We start from the raw sequence: 20810 nt of genomic DNA on the forward strand, positions 1-20810 counted from the left end.
CCTTGACTCACTCAGAAGAGCAATGGCTTCCACCACCACCGACCTTCCCTTCATGAGCATGTCGTCGAAGAGGTTCTGGGCAGGGATGCCCATGCCGCTCGGGGCCTTAACGCAGACGTCCCAGAAGATCTTCTTGTGGTCGGAGACGACCTAGAGGAGGAGGGAGGGGAAGCCGTAGCAGCAGCGGTAGGTGTTGGGGTTAGGGCTGGAGCAGAGGTGGACGGGGGTGGTGTTGATGTCGCCGCACATGTTGGGGAGGGAGGTGAGTTCCTCGAAGGCCTAGGTGGTTTCCAGGAGGCGGCGCCACCCCACTAGGATCTTAATGAACTCTAGGTAGAGCTTGGTGGCGAGGAGGCGCGTGACCATGTTGGTGATTTTGGAGAGGAGGTAGGGTTCGAGGGAATAGCCGGAGGCTAGGGTTTTGGCGGAGAGGCCATGGGCGAGGCGCAAGAGGACCATGGCGACAGCGTAGTCGGAGGGGAGGGAGAGGTTGGAGAGGGCGATGTGTGTCGAGAGGGTTCAATCTTGTGAGTTGAAGAAGCTGCACTAGAGCCTGCAAGAGTGCCCACCAGAGTGTTGTGTCGAGAGGGTGAAGAGGCCGCGAAAATTTGGCTTCAGTTTTACATCGGTTAAATGCAAAACCCGATGTAGAATAATATTGTCATTCGATTTTTACATCGGCCAGAAATAGACCCGATGTAGAATGGTTTACATCTTCAATTTATTTACAAAACTGGCATCGCGTTTCTTATTTACATCGTTTGTAGAGGAACCAATGTAGATGTAATGACGTAAAACAGTAATTTTGTAGTAATGGGACGAATACTGGGTCAATACTTCATACATTAATTATTAATCCATCAAGTAATCTTTGGCCTAATAAAGTAGCATTCTGAGCCTGGGCGTTGCATTCCTATCGGTAGATGTCACATTAAATTTTTTTAATTAAATTTATAAATATAAAAAAATTATATTTTAGACATATAAAAACATCTTAACAAATAATTTACTAAATAAAGTGTTACTGATTTGAATATAAATATATTATTATTCAAATTTGACATTATAATAATTGTGAACAAAAACATTATTTACTTTATCATGTATAATTCTACATTTCAATGTGAATATTTTACTTTAAAATCAATTTTATTTTGAATCGTGCTATTTTTTAAATATTTTAAAAATTAAAAAAATCCACGGCATTGCGGGGTAGAATACTAGTAGCTTAATAGTTAAGAATGGGAAGGTGAAGTTCACAGTCGCTATCACATGACAAAAAGAAAAGTTACGGAATCTCCAACACCGTAAAGCATGCATATAGAAAAGGAGATAGCAATGTTGAAATTCTCAAAGCTTTATGTCACAAATGCCTCCATATTGTCCTATTAAAAATAAATAGGTAAGGAGAGTGAGAAAATAGAGAGGGTAGCTAGCTAGCTAGTGTGAGACATGCAACGGTTCAGCAACACTGTGATCGGATTCTTGAACTTTTTGACACTCTTGGCATCAATACCCATCATTGGTGCTGGTCTATGGATGGCAAGGAGCAGCACAACTTGTGAAAATTTTTTCCAAACCCCACTTTTAGTGATAGGGTTTGTGGTGCTGGTGATTTCACTAGCAGGGTTCATAGGGGCATGCTTTCATGTGGCTTGGGCGTTGTGGGTGTACTTGGTGATCATGCTGTTCCTCATAGCAGCACTCTTTGGGTTTACAATATTTGGGTTTGTTGTGACTGGCCAGGGTGGGGGAGTGGAAGTGCCTGGTAGGGCTTATAAAGAGTATCGTCTCCAGCGTTATTCACCTTGGTTGAGGAATAGGATAAATGATCCTCAATATTGGAGCACTATTAGAAGCTGTATTTTTGGGTCTAGGACTTGTGCAAAGCTTGCATATTGGACCCCTCTTGATTTCATGCAGAGGGATATGTCTCCAATACAGGTATACTCAAATTTGTAATTAATTTGTTTCTCTGGGGGCATAAATTGTTATACACTATATGGATTTAAATGTTAGTTATATTATATATACTAGAGAATAAAATGAAAATGCAAAATAAATGGGTAGTAATACATATATATATATATATATATATATATTTTTTTTTTTTAAGGTGATTAATTACATTTTTTTTTGTGGTTAGAGTTTTATTTTTTTTATAGTTGATGACATCCCCTTTTCAATTTTCTCTTTTTATTTGGTACAATCAGGATTTGCTGCTTTACCGTTTTAAATTCAGAGTAAATGATAATTTTCCATGTAAATTTCTATAAATAAGTTATGCATGTCTTCATGTGTTAGCCTTTTCATTATCCTTCATTTTAAACCTCTCAATTGCAATGGAAAACATCTTCTGAAATTTCACATATTATTATCATACTTACATATATATATATATATATATATATATATATATATATATATATATATATATATATATATATATTTGCGTAGAGAGAACTTTCGTGATTTGAGAACTTAGATGCGAGAGAAAGAATTTAAATTGGAGGGAAATAGATGAAGCGTAGAGTGAGATTTTTTATTTTATTTGGTTTAGTGATAAATAAATAAAATTTTATCGATAACTATTCTCACTAAAGATAGTTCAAATAAAAATCTCATTTACGAGAATCTATTATTCCCGCTATTTTCCTTTGCCCGACACTAAATCCTGAATCAGTTCAATTATTGTCTACTTTTTGGACTTTTATTGTCTTGTAATTGGACGACTTAAAAGGTCCAATGAGTCTAAATTCTAAAGTTGTTGATATGCCCCCATCATTCTCTCTCTCCTCAAAAGAGATTCCCCCTCGAATATTTATCACTTCCATCAAAATGTAGAGTAATGAATTAGGCACATTAAAAGAGCAGCTCTCACATTATACTCATCTCCCAAATCTATCGACCTTGTTGTCTTGAATGCGTTGTCAGAGTGTTTTTTTTCTTTTTCGTTTCTCATCAGAATATTTATTAATGCCAAATTCAGTAAAATAAGATACACATATAAATAATCATGTTATTACTCAATAACTCAATACATTAAGAATGCTTAATACACGAAATATTTATATTTTCATGAGAATCTAGTATTGATAATGTTAATTTTCTAAACTTGGTTTATCATCTAAAAAGTAAGATTCTTAGAAAATTCGTTTTTGCAAGAATGTTTTATATATAGGATACCCACCAAATTATTCGTATGAGGAGAGTGAGAATATAGTATTATTCAGTTAAAAAGAATATTTTATTATGGATAAAATATCATATTAATTTATTTTACCTTATTTTGCTTAGCAAATGCAGTAAACTTATTTTATTTCTAGGTAACATTTATAGACAATTCTAGAAACATTTATGACCAATCAAACAAATTTAATGTAAATATAAAGAGATTTTAATAATATTTGAAAAATATTACCTAATTGTATATAAATTTTTCTAATTTATTTTTACAATATATTATGAAATGTTATATATTTTTTTGATAAAGATAGAAAAAATTATAAAGATGGTCGCAATGATGATTGAACTTAGGTCCTCATGTTTCTAATTACCCTAACTCCTCCCCACCAACCACTAAGTTAACTCTAATGACCTTTTATATATATATTGTTCTCCTAGATTAATTGAGTCAGTATTTTAAACTTGTCAAATCACATGAAAGCTAATATCGAAAACCTATGCTTCAATTAGATTTTAATTTGGGAACCAAAATTCAACATATGATCACTTAGTTTAGGTATCAAATGTTATATATAATTCATGTTACTAAAAATTTTTAATAACATTTTTATATTATTAGACAACATTTATTAAATGATATCAATTATTATATTTTTATGTCTCTTAGAAAGTTATTTAACTTGCAGAGAAGCTTGAAGACATTCTTAATTAGTCATCACTAATTATATATCAAATATCAAAATTCATTTATCTTAAATATAACTATATTATATATACTCTTTATGAGTCATTCATTTATTCGATATGAGACTTTAATTATGGATAATAATTAAATATGAGATAAATATTTTTTTTACTTGATGTGAGTCTTTAATTTTAGAAATAATTAAAAAGAATAATGTTGAGACAAAAATTTTTATTTATCTATAGTAGCATTTAAAAATAAATATTACAAAATAACCTATATGACATTTTTTTACTAGATATGAGACTTTGATTATGAAAACAATCGAAAAAATAATATTAAAATAAAAATATTAATCTATCTATAATGATATTTTTCAAAATAATGTTGTAAAATAACCTATTTATTCAATATATAATAATATTTTAATATATGTATAAAAGAAAATATCGTTAAAAAATTAAAATGTAGTAGTGTGATCCTTAAGAATTATGATTTTCAAAAATCACGTAATTTTGTGAAAAAAATTTCTCTCACCAAACATTCCTTAAATTTTCACCGATTTAATCTTTAGATCAAAACCTTTTATTAAATACATCAAATTCAAAGATTTTGCAAAAATTAAAAATTATTTAATATTTGATTACATAAATACAAATCAACTCTACAAAAAAATTACTCATGATGCAGTCAGGATGTTGTAAGCCACCAACAGCATGCAGTTACAACACAGAAACAGTGATAGTGAGCCAAGATCCGGATTGCTACCGTTGGAACAATGCCCCCACTCTTCTTTGCTACGATTGCGACTCATGCAAGGCTGGTGTACTCGAAAACATCAGAAGGGAGTGGCACAACATCTCTGTTCTTAACGTTGTCGTGCTTGTGTTTCTCATTGCCATTTACTCCATTGGCTGTTGCGCTTTCAGAAATGCAAGAAGAGCTCTCACTGACTATCCACACGGCCAAAACCGCATGACCAAAGTTAAACCTAGATGGGATTATTATTGGTGAGTACATCTAACATTTCGTTTTTAACTTTGTTATTGCAACATAAAACTTGGATAAGACACATTAAATAATTACTCCTTCTGTCTTATAACAAGTATGGTCTTAAGTTTCTTTTTGTACAAACTAAAGAAATTAATATATACATAAAAAAAAGTAATTTTAAGAAATTAATCTTATTTATTAAAAAGGTTACAACACAACAATAATTTTATGAAGAATGCTATTAATGTTATAAATACAAAAGAGATAAATAATACTACTTTGTAACTAAAATAACACTTATTTTAGGATTTTTTTACACTATATTTATTATGGGATAGTAGGAGTAGTCTCTCAAAATATTCTATTGGATAAAACTTACATTTTATTTTTCACTATTTATCTAGTAATCAACATAAGAATTTGTATTTGTGGTCAACATAATTATCCTTGTTAGGTAGATTTCATATCCAAGTCTCATGAATTTCAGTTAGAAAAGAATATTGTTAAAACGAGTGTTAGAAAATCTGTTAGAATTTTTCATTAAAAAAATCTTTATATATCTGTTTTGATGGTCAAAAGATTTCACAATACTTTAAAGAATCAAAGTGCAGCATCTCTAATGATTTTGAATTTATTTCTAAGGGTATTAATTGCTTTTGGAACAAAGTTGGTCGAAGTTTGCATAAAAAAGAAAAAAAGTTAGTAGAAGCATGCTTTAATTATATGAGTTAATTATCCATACACTACCGATGTAAAGTTTTTTATACTGATAATTAATTATATATTTTAAAGTGACTTATTTTATTATTATTTCATTAAATAAGCAACTGATATGATATTATTAAAAGATATGATTGGTTGCCAGTGTAAAAAAGTTTTACACTGGCAGTGTATAAGTGATTAACTCTAATTATATTATTTGTTAAAAATGTGAGTGATAATGTTCCAGCTTCTACATGTGAAAGGCATACGAAGATGACCAAATCTTTTGACTGCCAGCTGATGCTTTTTGTCTGCTTTATGTTGCAGTTGGAGATGGTGGTATAACAAGAAGGAAGAGCTTTTTTAAGCTCTTGTACTTATCATGTGTGTTCTTGTTCTTGGGTAATCAAAAGAGGGGACAATTCACTGGTTTCTTGGTGAATGCAAGGTCGCAGAGAAGAATTCAAGGGCTTTTTCTTTTTTTCTTTTTGTGTTTTTTTTCTTGTTTTTTGGGTTTTTTTTGTTTTTTGTTTTTTTTTACTGTCATCTCGCTTTTGTACATATCGTTTAGCTTTATCACGAAAGTTATACCAGAACTGTGCTTTTCCACTTTATTTTTATATGCACTTTTTTGGGATTTATTTTAAATTTTCAGCTAGCTCTTAATTATCTTATAATTCTAACTATTGAATAACGTTATTTTCCCAGTTATTTTTTCTTTTTCACAAATCATGAAACTAACCTTTTTTCTGCATTGAAAATTTGACTTTATTTTTGTTTTTAATGTAATAATACTTTTTAATTGAGTAAAATATCATTTGTCTTTGACTTTTTGGGATTGTAACATTGTCCTTGAGTTAAAAAAATTGAAAAATAAACCTTTAACTTTGATTTATGTCTCATAAATTGGTCCTTAACTTGACGAAGCCATTACCTCCTTCTATTAAGTGATTAGTTGGCACGTTATGTATCACGTAATCAGTGATACGGCATGCTACTTAGGTGTAGAACCATTATTGCCAACTTAACATGGATCAAAATGGAAAAATTATGGTCAAACTTTTAAAAGATGCATGAAATGACAATAAAAAAATGGATAAAAAAATAATAGGGATCTAAATGACAGTTGAAGAGAGTTGTATGAGCTAATTCACCTTCAACTCCTCCAATATTAAATACCATCATTAAATTTCTCTCTTATCACAACTCATCTCCCTTCTTCTTGTTTTTTTTACTAACCACAGATGCTTTTTTTTTTTTTTTACTAACCATAGATGATGTTATATTATTGATCTTATTTTCTCTTCTTAATTAATTTTCTTATTTATTTTCAAAGTGTCAGTCATCAACCATATATCAAGTGTCATCTCTGCAAGTGGAAGCACAAGATTTACTGGTGCTCGTGCTTATCTTTGTTATTGTGGAAGAAGAGTTTTGATTTGAATGACAAGGACATAGAACTACGTACCATGAGAGATTATTCGATTATTATTGCCCATCGCCACGATACATAAATAATTTGCTATTTGATTATTTATCTTTGAATGTTGTAATTTAATAAATTATAGGTTTTATTTATGCAACATGGTGAAGAGAATTGTTCTTATTTTTAATAGGTTGATGAAGATAATGAAGTGGGTGAAGTTGAAATAAACACACAAAAAATGGGGTTAAATGTGTGGGGTTGGGGGGGGGGGGGGGTGTTAAAGTTTTTTGCAAATCGGCCGTTATAAGTTAGAAGAAAAAACTTACTTGTCCAAATGCCTGAAGGATAAAGTTAAAACATTTTGCATTTTTATAATATTTTATTCAATTCTTCAATATGGTTGTTCTTCACACTTGTTCATATACTTCAAAGCTTCATTAGTGCTTAGGCTTGAAAGTGAATGAAACAGAGAGTCTTGATTTTGAACTTGTTGTTTTCTGCTCTGATAATTCTCTTTGTGGTTCACTTTCCTTTTTTGGATATGATAGTTTGGTTAAGACTCACTATGGCATTTTGCACACATACACAAAAGATGAAACAAAGTAATATAGGATTTATGACATTCATAGATTATTAGAATGCTTATCAAAATATGTTTTCAAACATCTGAATATGTCATTTAAAGGCATTAAAGTGTTTTACAAGCATTGGACTTATGAACACCTATAAGATATAGAGGTTTTTCATAAGCATTAGGTGTTGGACGTAGACTCTAACTATCTTATTTTATTAAGTGTTACACCTTATCTGTGGAAGAAAATATGCACAAAGTTTTGATGATGCCAAAGTATTGAAGAAAATAAAGGTCAAGTTAAAGTAAGTTAATCAAGAAGCAAGATCTCAAGTAATAACTAGATAAGTCTTGATTACTTAGCTTAATATGTAAAATGAACTTTTAGAATTTGCAAATTTCACTTGGCCATTAAAATAAGAATTTCAAGAAAACCTAAACTTAATACTTTTGAATATAAGAATAAGTTGTTTGAAAAGAAAGTAAAAAAGAGTATTCAAAAGATTAAACAAAAATATTTTTAACTGGAAAATAGAAGCTCTTTATATCATAAGTTTTCATAAGCCAAAACAAGTGACATGTTTCTGGTAATCGATTACCACTTGCTGTAATCGATTACCAGAGAAAGAAAACCTTTCAAATGTTAAAATGCTCTCTGGTAATCGATTACCAGTGATTGTAATCGATTACCAGAAGAGAAATTTTCAAAATCCGAATTTGAATTATACAACGTTTCAAACATTTTGAACTTAAACCGTTGTAATCGATTACCAAGTCTTGTAATCGATTACCAGAGCATATTTTCTGAAAAATTATAGAGAGTTACAACTCTTCATGAAAAGACATAACTCAAGAAACAATTGTCTATAAATACCTATAATTTTTCAGAGAAAAGTGACGAACTCTATTGTGAAAATAATCTTTACAAATCACTTGGCCAAAATCATTTGCAAAATCTCTAAAGAGTTCATCAAAGATCCTGAAAGTGTAATATCCACTCTTCAAGAGAGTCATTCTGTAATACTTAATAGATCATTGGATCTGTAAAGGAGAAAGGGTTTTTCTCCTTGTTGGTGTTTGAATCTCAACACAAGGAAAGGGAGTTTCGAGGTATTGGAGGTTTCATTTTCTTGTAAGGTTTACAAGAGTAGTGGAAATCTCAAGTGGGAGACTTGAGGACTGGATGTAGGCAGGATTGGCCGAACCAATATAAAATCAAGTTTGCAATTCTTCTTTCCCTATGCTTTTAATTTCTTGTTATTAATTATAATTCTGTAGTTTGCATCATCATTCATTCTTTACATACAAATTTGTCTAAGGAAATAAATTGATAAAGAAGTAATTGTGATGGAGGAGGCCCATGGGCTAAGGGCCCAACTACTAGGGCTATGGCAAGGATGATGCATGAAGAGTGGGCCCAAGCCCAAGGAAGGCCCACCACTTTATTTTGTTGGGCTTTGTCTCAAGCCCATTAAATTAGGGATAGTATAGGTTTGGGCCTTAGTGCCTTGTATTTTCTTTTGGTCCTTGTATTTCCGGCCTTGTAACTTAGGATTTACATTTAGAGGTCATTGGAATTTAGGGTTAATTAAGGTTGCATGTGAATTATCATTAGCATGTAATTAGCTTTGCATTTGATAAGCATTTTCGGCCATGTGCACACATGCACATGGTGTGACTTAAATGCAACTCAAATGAGAAGCTAATCACATGCCAAATGATAAGCACATGGGAGGTTCCGGGTTTGGCTCCCAAAATTTGAATTTTGAATTCAAATTTTGGGCGCCTAAGGTTAAGTAACCATACCATGGTTTCACTTAACCTTAGGCTAACCCATGGAACACTTTAACCTAATTTTTTCCTATATATTCTATATGGCTGAGTCTTGTAGTCACTTTTGGATTAATTGAATGAGTTTTCTCTCTTTAGAAATCTCTCCCTCCGAAAGTCACACCTCCTAAACTCTACCCTACTTGAGCTCCTCTCCTTGTAGAGTTAGGACCTTTTCCTTCTACGGACATGGCTAGAAGCAAACCTAGGTCACATTGAAGCTACTTGGAGTCATCTTCCTTGAAGTTCTTCTAAGGAATCCGAGAAGCTTTTGGAAGTGTTCATGAGATTTCCAAGTGGAATCTCATCAAGTGGTATCAAGAGCATTTGGTTCTTCAAGAGATAAGTTCATTTCCTTGTCTTTTGAAGTTTGGATCCGTGGTTCATTCATCTTGTGTTCATATTGTTCATTTTGTGTATTTGTCACTTTAGAGTTTAATCCTTCCTAGATCTAATTTTTGCCTTAAAATTTGATGGATCTAGTTTCATGTTGCTTGAATGATTCATTTATGCATTGATGACTATATGCTTCCATGAATCATGCTCTAACTCATTTTCCTATTAGGAATTTCTTCCTATGAACTTTTGCTTTATTTGAGTCATAATTGAAATTTTATTCGGTCATTGCATGATTGAGTCCATTTTATTTTGAATCCATGTCTAGTAGTAATGTGTAGTTCTTGTTGTGTTCATACTTCCTAACTATGCTTGTTGAACCGTTTTGATTTTTTTTTTTTTTGCATCTTGAAATATTTTTCTGGATTTGGCCGAGATCCTTAGTCTTGGTATGTGCTCATCATTTTTGTTTCAATTTGAGTTCATAAACTACTATTAGTTCATTAGTAGTTTTCTTAGAATTTTAGGTTTCCAAAATTTGAAAATGTCTTAAAGAATTTTTTTTTTCAATCCGTGAGTGTGTTGATCTTTGTTGCCTAAAGGAGTGCTGAAATTTGTGTTTGTAATTCAAATTTGAATTTGAATTGTGGAGCCTAAAACCGTGCATGTGCCTTCTAAACTTACAAGCATAAAAAGCATGACTCATTTGGCTTGAATTTGAACCTTATTTGCTTGTCATTTGGCACCTCAAATTTGAAATCCGGTTTTAGTGTTTCATAAGGTGACCGAGATTCATATGACACCTAAACATTGAAAGAAAAAAAAAGGCAACTCCTAAGTTTTAAAAAGAAAGATCAAAATAAATTCAAAACAAAATTGAAAGAAAAAAAATACTAAACCTAATTTTGGAAAGCAAAAGCCAATCAAGGAGTTGAAATTCCATTTGTTGTCTTCTCGGTTTGAACTTGTGTTTGCATCATAAATTTTTCAGCTATTATATCTTTGAGTGTTTTCGGTTTTGTGAATCAATTCTAGAACCTTTCTTAGGTCATTTCTTTCTTGTCCTAGCCAACTCTTGTTTTGTGTCATTTCAAATTGTCTTCTCTTATTCTACTCTTGTCTTCCTTACTTCTCAATTTCCCTTGCTGTTCATTATCATTGTTGAACTCAAGTGTGACCTATGGTTTGACCTAGTCTATCTTCCTAGAAGCTAGTTCTACAAGGGTCATCAAAAGAGGACTAAGAAAAGAAGGATGATAGGATAAGGTGACTCTCGGATTTGGCTACTCAAAAGAACAAACACTAAACACTTGGAGCTGGAAATTTGGTGGCTGCTGGACTTGAATATCCGTGAAGATTTCTTGGAGTTTAAATTTGAATTGTACTTGAATTTAAAAAAAAAAGTATTAGTGACGGATTTTAGAGACCAATTTTTCCTTACTAGTTGAAAATTTTTGTTGCAAATTTGGTCACTAATCTATTACTAATTCTTGGTGGCTGTTTTCATATTTCTTCTAAGCCACTTGTTCTTGGTTGTTTAGCTTTAATTCATACCTTGTAATAAGCCATTTAAAGGAGTGTCTTGGGGATGTCTTTGGTACACAACCATCTCTCCTTAGTTAGTCAATTTTCATTAGTACTTGGTGGGAGTGGTCCTTGATTGATCTTTGGTATCTCTCAAGCTCTCACCCTAGGACACGTTCAAGTAGTTTAAATTTTTGCTTAATACTTGTCTTACTTGCTTTCATACGTCTAGTATTTCATAGTTCACAAAACATCAGAAAAATAATTTTCATTGAAAAGAATTTGGTAGAGATTAACTACAAAGGGGATTAGTAATTTTTACTTGAAGAGACTTGGTTTTTAAGTGGCTCTTAGTAGCTCACCTCCCTCCAAAGTTCAATTTGTATACATAATCCTCCAAGTACTTAGTCCTAACCTTGCACAAAAACAATTGATTTTCTAAATTCATTCATCAAAAAGCATCTTTCTCCTGTAATGGAAGAGTTTTCTACTCCTCAAAGTGATAGTAATTCAAGTGATTACAATGACTTGTCAAAAGTAACACATGAATTAATATCACTTAAGCTTTGGAAAAAGCAAGAAGCCAAACAAAAACTTAAAGAAAAACTTGAAAGAGAGGCTCAACTTGCTCTTTTGGAGGAAGAAATTTGTTTATTAAAGGAGAAAGAAGAAAAATTACACCACAAACACCGAAGTAGACATAGCTCCCAACATAGTTCAACCCTAGGAGAGTCAATGAATGATGATAGCCTTGCGTTAGGAGATCATTATCAACAACCTCCTAGAAGGGTGCATAGGACCCCCAAGCCAAGGGAATCTAGGGTAGATCTTCCCTATTTTCATGGAAAGGATGATGTGGAGGGGTACCTAGATTGGGAGATGAAGGTGGAACAAATCTTCATTTGCCACCAAGTGAGTGAAGAAAGAAAAGTCTCCTTCGCCACTCTAAGCTTCCAAGGTCACGCCATGTATTGGTGGACTTCTCTTGTAAGAGATAGGCGTCTCCATAATGACCCTCCAATTCAATATTGGAATGAGTTAAGGAGTGCCTTGAGGAGGAGGCATATTCCCTCTTACTACACTAGGGAGCTTATCAACAAGCTCCAAAGACTCCATCAAAAAAATATGACTGTGGAAGAGTATAGACAAACGATGGAGTTGTATTTGATGAGGGCTGGAATTAGGGAGGAGGAAAATATTACCATTGCTAGGTTTTTGAGTGGTTTAACATTTGAGATAAGAGATAAGGTTGAGCTTCTCCCTTATAGGGATTTGAATGATTTGGTTCAACTTTGCATAAAGGTTGAACAACAAAATTTGAGAAAAGGTTTTAAAACAAGCTCATACTCATCTTCTTTCTCTAAGTTTGACTACAAAAGGGAGGGTAACCAAAATGATTTTGAAAAAAAAATAATTTTCCCTCCAAAAATCTAGACAAGGGTAAAGAAAAAGAAAAAGACAAAAAAACAAACACCTCACACACTAGCACTAAGTCTAGTGATATTAAGTGCTTTAAGTGTCTTGGGAGAGGCCACATTGCTTCTCAATGCCCTAACAAGAAAGTGATGATTTTAAGGGGTTAAGACATTTATAGTAGCCATGATGAAGCTACTACTTCTCCATCTTCAAGTGAGGATGAAGAATAAGAAAGTGAGGGAGAGTCATGTGAGGTCACTTACCCTTACAATGGGGAACTTCTTATGATGAGAAGGGTCTTCAACAACCAACCTAGTGATACACAATCCCAAAGAGAGAAAATCTTTCATACAAGATGTAACATTTCAAACAAGGCTTGTTCTCTCATAGTGGATAGTGGATCTTGGTGCAATTGTTGTAGCACTAGGATGGTTGAGAAGTTGGGATTGACTACCACACCCCATCCAAAACCTTATCAACTTCATTGGCTTAATGATGATGGGGATATGGTGGTCAATCAACAAGTGGAAGTAGAGTTTTTTATTGGGAATTATCAAGACAAAGTTAAATGTGATGTAGTTCCCATGGAAGCTTGTCATATTTTATTAGGGATACCATGGCAATTTGACAAACAAACTCATCATGATGGTCTAACTAATAAAATAACTTTCACACATGAGGGTAAAAAGTTTGTGCTTCATCCTTTATCACCTTCACAAGTGAAAGAGGATCAAGTACAAATGAAGGCTAAACGTCATAAAGAAAAAGGAAAACAAAAAAAAGCTTTTAAAAATTGATGAAAAAGAGGATTCTAGAGAGGCTAGTGTTCCCTCTCTAGAGATAGTTCAAGAAGAGATTTTTGATTCAAAACCTTTACATAAAACTTTTCTCTTTATTGAACCATCTTCTCATATCCTCATGTGTAGAGGAATACTAACTTGCACTGCCACATCTTCTTTGGAAACTTCTCTACCTCTTGAGGTGAAAAATATTTTAAAGGAATTTGGTGATGTATTCCCTAGTGAAGGACCCATTGGACTTCCACCTTTTAGGAGAATAAAGCATCAAATAGATCTTGTGCCTGGGGCTAGCCTTCCAAATAGGCCAGCCTATAGGACTAACCCACAAGAAACCAAAGAGATAGAGAAGCAAGTACAAGAGTTGTTGGAGAAGGGTTGGATTCAAAAGAGTCTAAGTCCTTGTGCTGTACCAGTAATTTTGGTGTCAAAAAAAGATGGAAAATGGAGGATGTGTTGTGACTGTAGAGCCATGAACAACATCACCATAAAATATAGGCACCCAATTCCTAGGCTTGATGACATGCTTGATGAATTGCATGGGTCATCCATATTTTCCAAAATAGATCTTAAAAGTGGATATCACCAAATTAGAATTAAGGAGGGTGATGAGTGAAAAACTGCTTTTAAGACTAAGTTTGGTCTATATGAATGGTTGGTTATGCCTTTTGGGCTTACAAACGCACCTAGCACATTCATGAGGCTAATGAATCATACCCTTAGGGATTGCATTGGTAGGTTTGTAGTTGTTTATTTTGATGATATTTTAATATATAGCAAGAGTCTAAGTGATCATGTGGATCACCTAAGACAAGTTTTACTTGTTCTTAGAGACAATCACTTGTTTGCCAATGTAGACAAGTGCACTTTTTGTGTGGATAATGTTATTTTCTTAGGGTTTGTGGTAATAAAAAATGGGGTTCATGTGGACCCCGCGAAAATCAAAGCCATCCAAGAATGGCCTATTCCTACTAATGTTAGTGAAGTTAGGAGCTTCCATGGTTTGGCAAGTTTTTATAGAATATTTGTTCCTAACTTCTCTACATTAGCTTCACCTCTCAATGAGTTGGTGAAGAAGGATGTGGCCTTTGAATGGAAGGAAAAACATAATTTAGCTTTTCAAGAACTTAAACATAAACTTACTCAAGCACCCGTTCTAGCTTTGCCTGATTTTTCTAAAACTTTTGAGTTAGAATGTGATGCTTCAGGTCTTGGCATAGGAGCTGTGTTGTTACAAGGTGGTCACCCCATAGCTTAGTTCAGTGAAAAACTTCATGGGGCTGCCTTGAACTACCCTACCTATGACAAGGAGTTATATGCTTTAGTTCGTGCCCTTCAAACTTGGGAACACTACCTTGTGACCAAGGAATTTGTTATCCATAGTGATCATGAATCACTTAAATACTTGAAGGGTCAACATAAATTAAATAAAAGGCATGCAAAATGGGTTGAGTACCTTGAGCAATTTCCTTATGTCATCAAATATAAAAAGGGCTCTACAAATGTAGTAGCTGATGCTTTGTCAAGAAGACATGTTTTATTGAACACCTTAGGTTCTCAAATATTAGGGTTTGATGACATCAAGGAGTTGTATGAGAAAGACCTTGATTTTGCTAACTTTTATTCTTTATGTATTCAAAAACCTTATCAAGGGTACTATATTTCTGAAGGGTATCTTTTTAAAGAAAACAAACTTTGTATACCCCAAGGATCTATTAGGAAACTCTTGGTTAAGGAGAGCCATGAGGGTGGGCTCATGGGGCATTTTGGAATTGAGAAAACTCTTTCACTTTTGAGAGAGAAATTCTTTTGGCCTCATATGAAAAGAGATGTCCAAAGGTTTTGTAGTAGTTGCATTGCTTGTTTACAAGCAAAGTCTACCACCAAACCTCATGGGCTATACACCCCCTTGCCCATATCCTCTTCTCCTTGGGTATACATTTCCATGGATTTTATCCTTGGATTGCCTAGAACCCAAAGAGGAAAGGATTCCATCTTTGTGGTTGTGGACCGTTTTAGCAAAATGGCACACTTTATTCCATGCCACAAGGTGGATGATGCAAGTCATCCACTTCATGAGATTCCACTTGGAAATCTCATGAACACTTCCAAAAGCTTCTCGGATTCCTTAGAAGAACTTCAAGGAAGGTGACTGGGTTTGGCTACACCTTAGGAAGGATAGGTTTCCTTCCAAAAGAAAGTCAAAACTTAGTCCTAGAGGGGATGGCCCTTTCCAAATCCTTAAGAAAATCAATAATAATGCCTATGTCCTAGATCTCCCTTCTAAGTATGGTGTTAGTTCTAGTTTCAATGTTTCTTATCTATCTCTTTTTACAGGACTAGCTACCCAAGAGGAGGATTCTTTGGATTTCAGGACAAATCCTCTTCAAGAGGGAGGGGATGATGGAGGAGGCCCATGGGCTAAGGGCCCAACTACTAGGGCTATGGCAAGGATGATGCATGAAGAGTGGGCCCAAGCCCAAGGAAGGCCCATCACTTTATTTTGTTGGGCTTTGTCTCAAGCCCATTAGATTAGGGATAGTATAGGTTTGGGCCTTAGTGCCTTGTATTTTCTTTTGGGCCTTGTATTTCCGGGCTTGTAGCTTAGGATTTACATTTAGAGGTCATTGGAATTTAGGGTTAATTAAGGTTGCATGTGAATTATCATTAGCATGTAATTAGCTTTGCATTTGATAAGCATTTTCGGCCATGTGCACACATGCACATGGTGTGACTTAAATGCAACTCAAATGAGAAGCTAATCACATGCCAAATGATAAGCACATGGGAGGTTCCGGGTTTGGCTCCCAAAATTTGAATTTTGAATTCAAATTTTGGGCGCCTAAGGTTAAGTAACCATACCATGGTTTCACTTAACCTTAGGCTAACCCATGGAACACTTTAACCTAATTTTTTTTCTATATATTCTATATGGCTGAGTCTTGTAGTCACTTTTGGATTAATTGAATGAGTTTTCTCTCTTTAGAAATCTCTCCCTCCGAAATTCACACCTCCTAAACTCTACCCTACTTGAGCTCCTCTCCTTGTAGAGTTAGGACCTTTTCCTTCTATGGACTTGGCTAGAAGCAAACCTAGGTCACACTGAAGCTACTTGGAGTCATCTTCCTTGAAGTTCTTCTAAGGAATCCGAGAAGCTTTTGGAAGTGTTCATGAGATTTCCAAGTGGAATCTCATCAAATTGGAAAAGTTTTTATAAGAGGAAATTTAGTAAACTTAATTCACCCCCCTTCTTAAGTTAATTGAGGCTAAGGGACTAACAAGTGGGTTTCCTACCGGACCTTCATTTTTTTTGCAGCACTCATGAGATATGGGATGTCTTTATTTTATCAAACCCTAGTCATGTTTGAATTCCTGATTATTCCTTTGTTATCCTTTCCATGTTATTATTGACTAACATCTTTGTTGCAAATACATTTTGTTTGTCAAGGGTTGATGGATGAGGCCTAGAGTGGATATTTAGAGGGAGAAGAGAAATGAAAGAGTGTTATGGCATTTAAAACAGTACTTTCAATTTACACGTGCCCCTTTAACAAAGCTCGAAGGCTCGGGCATGCCCCGAGTTCATGATTCATACACAGATAGACGAAGGTTGTCCTATGAATTCTTGCTTTCAAAGGGAATACTCGAGCCACCTTTCGATTTCAACTCAGATAGACATTTTTATATATCCCTAACTTTTGCATAGGACATATCCTATCGGGATTTTGATTCTTTTTTTCTTTACCCTAATTTTTGCCTAGGATGCCCTTTACGGGTTTTCATCCTAGCGGGTTTTTGTCGCGCAATGTCTTTATTCCTCAATTGGATTTTGTCTTGTAATTCCCTATAAGCAAGGATTCGTCCATTCTTGATCATTCCTCCTATCCCGGCAATTGTCATTTCGTCATGGGAAACGTGTGATGCCCCCAATTACTGATAAGTGTTCCCTGATTTGATGTGTTAGGTTTGCATTTGATTATAGTAATTTCCATTATCCGGCTAACACGCACAAATTAGATTTCCCTTTTTATTCTTATTTATTATTTACAAGGAAGGCGTGTTATCTATATGAAACGTAAAATAGGATGCAAAGACATATGAGAAATTCAACGGATATCATTCTCATTGATTTTTGTTTAGAGAACATTCTTTGCATACTATTATATGTGCCTTCCATTTCTAATGAATGTATGCTAATGTACTATCCTAGGAGATGCATGACATTTATTTTCTGCCTAAATTTTATCATGTTTTTTTTTTGCTAAGGGTTATGATGCATGATTTTTTTGCTATATTTTTTATTTGTTTTTGTTGTTTTTTTTTTTAAATAAATTATCTTATATGATGCTTTGAGGTTTAGGTATATAGAAGGGAATTAAATTTTTTATCATATTTTTTATTAATATCTATTCGTTGGTAATTCTTATCCATTTGAAATAAATAAATACAAACAAATGCAACACACATATGCTCAAACAAATGTATACCCGCGAACAAGCACGTTTAAATCCTTGGTCTATGGTCCCTGCAAGAAAAGTGCATTGTATAGGACAGTTCTAATCTCACTGGTCTTAAGGCCCCCAAGGTGCCCCCATTATAGGGACCTAGTATCTCTGTCGCCGTGACTTGGCAAACTCTAAGGTCTCTCGCAGTATTTCGGGCCAGAGTAACCGGTTATCACCTTGAGTGTGATTTCCAGCAAGGCTCGCAGGCTCAAAGGCCAAACTTGGGCCAGTCCTACGTCAACCACTCCCTATGTTTAATACCCTCATGCCCCTGGGTGTAGGGGGAACTATTGTGTACAAAGGTTTGTGTATAATTTTTTATTCAAAAAGATGCAGAATTTAAACAGACAAACAGATATTAAAGCCAAACAAATGAAGCAAACAAAGTAAAGGGGAAAAATATTTTTATATTATTTTTGTTATTAACTTCATCAATTAAATGGGCCTGACCCTCTTTAAACGTCCCCAGTGGAGTCGCCATCTGTCGCAACCCTAAAACTTCCGATCTCGCGACTAATGATTAAGACATCCTTTTAAAAATCTCATTAATTAAGGAATGCCCGGACACCAGACTAATCCTTAATTAATGGTTTTGAAAAATGAGTTCATGGAGTCGCCACCAATGTTTTACTCAAAACATTGGAAAAAGAAAAGGTTTTTAAAAATCCAATAGTGGCTTTGACAACCAGAATTGGGTTCGGGGGTCGATTACGTGTACGGAAGGTATTAAGCACCCCTACAACGCCCTCAATTGGTACCTTATGATGAAGTTAGCGTTATAAACAATAATAATATAAATATTAAATCCCCTTTTATTAATAACTATTTACATGCTTGAAATTTAAATTATACAATTGACTCTAAAATGTCTACATGATTATTTTTATTATAAACAATATTTATCAAAGATAAGAAATAAAAGAGAGAGAAGAAAATTAACTGAAATACCTCTTAAACGAGCTCTATTAATCTTCAAATATGGAGATTTAGGTGCTTTGTGGCAACCTTTCACACTACAATAAGCCTCACAAAACTCAAGAAATACAATAGGAGAGAGAGAGAGAAATTTCGAGCTCTAAGGAGTTTTGGATGAAATTTTGGAGTCCTCAGAAATGAGCCCAAGCAGTCTATTTATAGATTTTAGAAAGGGTCCAGAACGGCCCATTCCAAAATTGGAACGGCCCGTTCTGGATCTGAACATTGTGTGTTAATTTTGTGACTGGAACGGCCCGTTCTAGAGGTGAAATTAACACACAATTGGCTAGACTGGAACGGCCGTTCCAAAAGGGAGTTTTTAGGCCTTTTTCTTAACTTGGAACGACCCGTTCCAATTTGAGAAAGGCCCGTTCCAGTAAAGGTTTTAACCCACTTTTTACAAGCTTGGAACGGCCTGTTCCAAATTTAGGGTTTTTGGCCCTTTTAGAAACTTGGAACGGCCCGTTCCAAATTGGGAACGGCCCGTTCCGGTTTTGGAACAGCCTATTCCAGTCTTTTAAAATTAGCTTATTTGGGCTTTTGGGCCCTTTAAAGTCCTGTCCCGTTGTTTGCATGCCCCCGGACGAAGTTGGGTGTCTACAACAACTTCCTTAGAGGAGACACTAGCCTCTAAGCTTGATACCTTCTCTTCCCTTTCTTCACTCAAGGGAGGATTTTTCTTTTATTTTTGTTTTTGTCTTTTTTTTTGTTTTCTCTTCTTCTTCTCTTTTGGCTTTCATTTTTATTTGGTCCTCATTCACTTGTGACGGTGATAGAGGACATAAAACAATTTTCTTACATAGGTGATGAAAACTTATCTTATTAGTGAGTCCATCATGCATGGTTTTTTTATCAAATTGCCAAGGCCTCCCAAGTAAAATATGGCTAGCATCCAATGACACTATATCACATAAAACTTCATCTTTATACTTGCCAATGGAGATAGGAATATTTACTTGTTGGTCAACTACAATCCCTCCTTCCTCATTGATCCATTGCAACTTGTAAGGTTTAGGATGAGGGAGAGTAGTCAAGGCTAACTTGTTAGCCAATCTAGTACTACAACAATTACAGCTAGATCCACTATCCACAATGAGAGAACAAGTGTTGTCTAAAACTTTGCATCTTATGTGAAACAAGTTCTCTCTTTGGGATTGATCTAAGTCACTAGATTGATTACCAAGAAGCCTTCTTACCATTAATAAGTCTCCTTCATATGGGTAGGTTTCTTCCTCGAATGCTAAAACTTCTTCTTCATCACTTGAAGATGAGGAAGTAGCTTCATCAAGGCTACTATAATGATCTTGGCCTCTTAAAATCATGGTTTTCTTGGTGGGGCATTGGGAAGCAATGTGCCCACGGCCAAGACACTTGATGTCACTTGTTTTAGTGTCCTTGGAAGATGCCTTAAGAGAAGGTCTTTCTTTTTCTTTGTTTTTTTCATTAGGAAAAGGTGTCGAAGAGGGGCCCTCCTTCTTGAAATTCTTGGAATAAGAGTGAGTGGAGTCTTTCTAAAAGGTTTTCTCTTAAGTTGGTGTTCCACACTAGAACATAGTTGAACAAGCTCATTTAAATCTCTATATGGTAAGAGTTCAACTTTGTCTCTTATTTAAAGGTTAAGACCACTTTGAAATCTTGAGATGGTGGTCCTCTCTTCTTTCCTTATCCCAGCCCTCATTATTAGTAACTCCATAGATTGCCTATACTCTTCCACACTAGATGACCCTTGTAGACCCCTAAAATTGTCCGGGTCGAAAATAAGACTCGAAGACTCTCAAAGATCAAAGGAAAGTCAGCCAAAGGGACTCTTAGAAGACCGTGGGATGACAATCTGTAGGTTTAGAGGTCTTAGAGTAGCAAAAAA

General features: G+C 34.5%; 1 protein-coding gene across 1 annotated transcript; it reads left to right on the top strand.

The window, feature by feature from the left end:
- Nucleotides 1-1338: 1338 nt before the first annotated feature.
- On the top strand, nucleotides 1339-6180 carry LOC109793413 (tetraspanin-6). Its single transcript, XM_020352883.3, has 3 exons — nucleotides 1339-1944; nucleotides 4562-4881; nucleotides 5894-6180. Exons 1-3 carry the CDS (start codon nucleotides 1453-1455, stop codon nucleotides 5931-5933), a joined length of 852 nt encoding a protein of 283 aa, XP_020208472.2. The 5' UTR covers nucleotides 1339-1452; the 3' UTR covers nucleotides 5934-6180.
- Nucleotides 6181-20810: the final 14630 nt, after the last annotated feature.

Source organism: Cajanus cajan, chromosome 1, assembly GCF_000230855.2.
Source record: "Cajanus cajan strain Asha chromosome 1, NIPB_CcT2T_4, whole genome shotgun sequence".
NCBI classification, from domain to species: Eukaryota; Viridiplantae; Streptophyta; class Magnoliopsida; order Fabales; family Fabaceae; genus Cajanus; species Cajanus cajan.

What these genes read in the sequence shown, in the direction of transcription:
- LOC109793413 (XM_020352883.3), top strand. Translation starts at nt 1,453, where the DNA reads ATGCAACGGTTCAGCAACACTGTGATCGGATTCTTGAACTTTTTGACA. An exon ending in GGGATATGTCTCCAATACAG is followed by an intron (nt 1,945 to 4,561) that starts GTATACTCAAAT and finishes CTCATGATGCAG; the next exon opens with TCAGGATGTTGTAAGCCACC. An exon ending in CCTAGATGGGATTATTATTG is followed by an intron (nt 4,882 to 5,893) that starts GTGAGTACATCT and finishes TTTATGTTGCAG; the next exon opens with TTGGAGATGGTGGTATAACA.